Source organism: Lathyrus oleraceus, chromosome 5, assembly GCF_024323335.1.
Source record: "Lathyrus oleraceus cultivar Zhongwan6 chromosome 5, CAAS_Psat_ZW6_1.0, whole genome shotgun sequence".
Lineage (NCBI taxonomy): Eukaryota > Viridiplantae > Streptophyta > Magnoliopsida > Fabales > Fabaceae > Lathyrus > Lathyrus oleraceus.
Window position 1 is genome coordinate 561688688 of NC_066583.1, and position 2048 is coordinate 561690735.

The 2048-nt window shown below is 31.1% G+C and overlaps 1 protein-coding gene across 1 annotated transcript; it reads left to right on the forward strand.

Moving 5' to 3' along the window:
* Positions 1-564: 564 nt before the first annotated feature.
* Positions 565-1633, forward strand: LOC127083177 (uncharacterized). The gene is made up of 3 exons (XM_051023424.1): positions 565-1119; positions 1192-1290; positions 1385-1633. Exons 1-3 carry the CDS (start codon positions 571-573, stop codon positions 1631-1633), a joined length of 897 nt encoding a protein of 298 aa, XP_050879381.1. The 5' UTR covers positions 565-570.
* The last annotated feature ends 415 nt before the right edge of the window (positions 1634-2048 follow it).

Genomic DNA, 2048 nt, shown 5'->3' on the forward strand with positions numbered 1-2048 from the left:
ACGTAACAACAATAGTTACAGAAATTTTATTTTCGTCACATACCATTTTTTAAAATGTTGATAAAAACAATTGACTATGTTAACACTAACAATGTTGATTAAATCTAGACAGAAATATCTAAATGAGACTATTTATATTTGTATATGTGTTATTGTGAAAATGCAAAGATTTTAAATCACAAAATCATAGATAAACACAAGTAGAGTTTGTGTTATCATGTGATAAGATTATTAATAAAAAAACCAACAAAAAAGAAAAACCTAAGAATGGTTTGAAGTAAAAGACAAAAAAAGAGGTTTGTGTAGAAGTAGCAAAAGACAGAAAGGAAAGAAGAAGAAGACAGAGTCACCAAAACAACAAGACCCCCCAAAAGCATCACACACGTATACCAAAATGTCCTTTCACCATTTCACACAAACACTTTCTGCATATCCTTTCACTTCATCAAATTAAAACTCTCACTCTTCTCTCTCTCTATCTATCTTTCTATATATATATATATACACTTTCTCACAACTTTTACCACACACCCTTTTTCTCCTTTTCACTTTAACCTCCAAACCCTTGCAATGGCTTCTGAAAATGAAACACTGAAATCACCCCTTTACGGTGAACTTGGTGGAAGAAGCAAAAGTAGAAAAAACAAAGGTCCAAAGAAACCACCTCAGAGAGGCTTAGGTGTTGAACAGTTAGAGAGAATGAGAGCTCAAGAAGCATTCAAAAAAATGGCTGAAGCTTCTGGAGTATTCCACATTGATCACCATAACCAACAACAACATCATCAACAACAACAACAACAACAAGTTCTTTTGAGGTATGGTGCATTATCATCAAATGTTCCATTTCAGTTTCCTCAACAACAAATGATGATCAACGAAAACAACAACAATAGTACTAATGTTGGTGCTTCGGCTTTTGGTCCTTATAAAAACGGGTTTGGTGTTGGAACATGTTCTAACGTTGCTTCAGGTTGGTTTTTACCTAATAATCAACATAACAACAAAGCAATAAATCATTTTGGATCTGGATCGTCACTTCTAAGAAACCCTCTTGAGCCTTCTAAAGATCTCTCTTCAATGCAAAATCTCAATTCCCAATGCTTTGATCTTTGCCTCAAGGTATTTTTCACTATTTTTTTGTTCATTCTAATGAATATTTCATATATTAATCATCCAAGTTTGTTATTTTAGAAAACACGTATGAATGAAGAAGAAAATGTAATGAGAGATTCAATATGGTCAAATCATGTTCATGATTTCCATAACAAACTATTATTCAAACACGATGAGGTAGGTTTTTATTTATTTTATTTAATTATTTAATTATTTATTTATTTCATTGATGAGTTAAGAAATTGATAGGGTTGTTTTTTGTGTTGTTAAGAGTGTTGAGGTTGTTGCTGTACATAGAAGAGGAAATTCTTCATCAGGAAACAGCAGAGTTTTCATGGAATATGAGTTTTTTCCTAGAAAAGATGAAAGAGGCACAGTTTTCAAGGAACAAGAATTTCCAACCATTGATTTTGGGTTTGGTGAAGCTTCTTCTTCATCATCTATCACTGTTAATACTACAACCTATGGTGGAGATTCTTCAAATGCTTATGATTCCATTGATTTATCTTTGAAGCTTTGAACAATTTTATACAGTACTTAAAATACCTTAAAAAAAACAAAAACTAGTTTATTACTCCTTATTGTTATTGTTATTGTTTTCCTAGGTTTATTATTGTTATTGTTATTGTGTTTCTGGGTTTTATTTAAGCCCTAACAAGTGTTACATTCTATAGAATTAATTAGTGTCAACGGTTTATAACTTTTCTGATCACAGTATTTAACGTTTGAGATGATTAAAAAATAATTGATTTTGAAGAGTGTAATAGTTTCTATTCTAAAGATAATTTAAATGTTGTATGTGCTGAAACAAATGCTGGTATCTCTGTCATGCCGTTTATGGGAGTCAAGAAATGCTTCAAAAAACGTGAAAAAAATATTCATCAAAATAGATCCCAATGCTAAAAACCTATCAACATTGGCATAGGGAAAATAAT

Coding starts and splice junctions, on each gene's coding strand:
- LOC127083177 (XM_051023424.1), top strand. CDS start 571: ATGGCTTCTGAAAATGAAACACTGAAATCACCCCTTTACGGTGAACTT. Junction 1,120..1,191: donor GCTTTGATCTTTGCCTCAAG/GTATTTTTCACT, acceptor TTGTTATTTTAG/AAAACACGTATGAATGAAGA. Junction 1,291..1,384: donor TATTATTCAAACACGATGAG/GTAGGTTTTTAT, acceptor TGTGTTGTTAAG/AGTGTTGAGGTTGTTGCTGT.